This window comes from Athene cunicularia, unplaced genomic scaffold (genome assembly GCF_003259725.1).
Source record: "Athene cunicularia isolate RWA unplaced genomic scaffold, athCun1 SCF_180, whole genome shotgun sequence".
Lineage (NCBI taxonomy): Eukaryota > Metazoa > Chordata > Aves > Strigiformes > Strigidae > Athene > Athene cunicularia.
Genome location: NW_020799245.1, coordinates 4216 through 6590, shown reverse-complemented (window position 1 = coordinate 6590; position 2375 = coordinate 4216). Strand labels below are relative to the sequence as shown.

Sequence of the window (2375 nt, the reverse complement as noted above, 5' to 3'; positions counted from 1 at the left end):
GGGGGGGTCCAGGCCGGCCGGTGGCCCCGGGGCCGCTCCCACTGCCCTGGAAGCTGCCTGGGAGCGGCGGGAATTGTAGATTTTTCTTCCCGGCAGGGATCAGGGCGGTGTCTGCTGTGGTGGGCAGCGTTGCCCCCGGCGCTGCTTTGTGCGAGCGGGCAGGAACAGGCCAGGAGAAAGTTTTTTGGGGGAAGAAGGAAAAAGGTAAATATTTCTATAATAATAAATGTATTTTTGATAGATAGAAAAAAATATATTCACCCGTTACGTCCGTGCTCCGGAGCTGCTGCACCGTGCCGCCAGCTGCCCTGAGACCTTTCTCCCGGCAGCCTGGGATTTGCTGGCTCTGATTCCTCTTTCCCTCCCTCCCTGTAAAAGGGAACGTGGTGGGAACCTCCCGCGGTGCCGCGGCTGCACCCGCAGCCCCGGGGCTGCGCCCCCGACGTGCCACCGGGTGCCAGAGGGGTGAGGGGCTCCGTGGCGCCGTGGGGGACGGGCGCCGGCGGGTTTTCGCACCTCGCACTGGGAAGCACCCCCGGACATGGGCGGGTGGCGGGTCTCAACCTTCCAAGTTGCTTTTCCACCCAACAGACAGTTGGGGTCTCTTGGCCGTGGCTAGTTGGACACCACGTCCAGCTGCTCCGCCAGCAAGGGGAGGGTTGCTCCAAGCAACAGGGACCTTCACCTCCTAATGTGGCGAAGACAAAAACCTTGTGTGGGAGACAGAGAAAGGGTGTCCGGGTGCTGTTTTATTGTATGCTGAGGGCTGTTGTAATGAGTCCTGAAGGCGCTGGGTGACTCTGCCAGTCTGGCACCAGCTGTTACGGCACTGGGGTTATCTCCTTCCCTTTCTGCGGGTTGTCATTGCAGTTCTTGCTCTGGTAGCACCTGCGGGTCCTGGGGGAGTGGGACCCACCACGCTCAGGACTCAGACACCGAAGCAGAAACGCTGCCGTCCCCAGGGAACGCGTTTCCGTGCAGGGTTGGGCAGAAGACGGAGGGGTGAGAGGTACCAGCATCCTGTTTGGTTGGTGTCGGAGGTGGGAACTGCCCAAGGGCCAACTTGTGGACCTTCTCTCGCACCTATAACGTGGCAGACTTAGACCTGGGTAAGCCTTTGAGGAAGACACATGCTTTTTTGAACCCTCTGGTTAGGGTCTCGGCTGCGGAAGCCATCTCTCCCCCAGAACCACCGTGGCGCTGCCTTTAGACGTCTCATGGCCAAGCCCCCACCGCGCTCAGGGCTCGACGCGTTCATGCCGTTATCAGGGCGGGGAGAGCGTGGAGACACGACCACATCTGTCACGTGTGACCCAAACCCTGCCAGTTCAAGGTGGGTGGTGGTGGCAGGAGACCTGCAGCCCCCTTGTGCCTCCCTGGTGAGCGCGCACGTGGCTGGTGGACGGGCTGAGATCTCCGCCCTGGATTTTTTATGGAAACATCCAGCCTAGGACAGAGCAGACTCCCCTGCTTCATTTTTGTGCTGCAGGACCTAGAGAAGTCATGTGCTTCCAGGCTCAAATGGTCTCGAAAGACCTTTCTGATCAGCTCATAGGACTTTCCTCCTCGCTCTAGTTGACCCAGGACACATCTTTTAGGGAAACCAGACAGCTCAGCGCCATGGCGAGCGCACTCCTGCCAGGGGGACGGAGCTCCAGGGTGGGTCTCTGCATGGCCCGCTGGCACCATCTCCACCGAGTCTGCCCAGGGATCACGTCCTACCCCTGCCCACTCTGCTGCGCAGCCCCCGGCTCTTACCGGTCCCTCTCCTGCGGCAGAGACGGAGCAAAGCAGAATCTCCAGATCCAGAAAAACACGAGAGGTTTTGTCCCGAGATCCCTCCGGCCGGTCACTTCCCTCGTGGCAGGGTGGACACTCGACCTGGCCGCTGCACTTGGTTGGATACCCAGTGCAGAGACGCCGTCTTCAAACATTTATATGCCTGCAGATGGTGCTTATCCTCACACCTCCGGCGCTGGGCCGTTCCCTGCGTGCCGCGTCTCCCAGGGCTTTCAGAGGCGCCTCCTCCCCGTCCCTCTGAGAGTCACCGTCCTTGTCTGGCGCATGCATGAGCTCTTTGGGGACATCCCAACGCGCGCTGTCGTCTCTCTGTCTGCATCCAGGCTTGGCCTAACTGGTCCAGCATGTGTGGCCCTGGATCCCACAGCCCCCAGGCAGCCGCCAGGAGCCATGAGCTCTTCCCGGGATGCCTCTGGGGCCACGGGAGGCTTCTCCCTCCCCGCCATGCCCCCCCCAGCTGTCCCTCAGAGTCACACGTCTGGGAATTGGCCTTTCCCTCTGTTCCTAGGGAACGGGTCTCCTTGCTCTCACTTCCTTCTTCCCCCCCCCCCCCCCCCCCCCCCCCCCCCCCCCCC

General features: G+C 61.3%; 1 protein-coding gene across 1 annotated transcript in view; it reads left to right on the top strand.

Annotated features, from left to right (window-relative positions):
- Positions 1-8: 8 nt before the first annotated feature.
- Positions 9-2375, top strand: part of LOC113490620 — a 2793-nt gene continuing 426 nt past the window's right edge. The window contains exon 1 of the mRNA XM_026867149.1: positions 9-2349. Coding sequence (XP_026722950.1) covers positions 1621-2349 — 729 coding nt within the window. The 5' untranslated portion in view covers positions 9-1620. The remainder of the gene's footprint in view (positions 2350-2375) is intronic.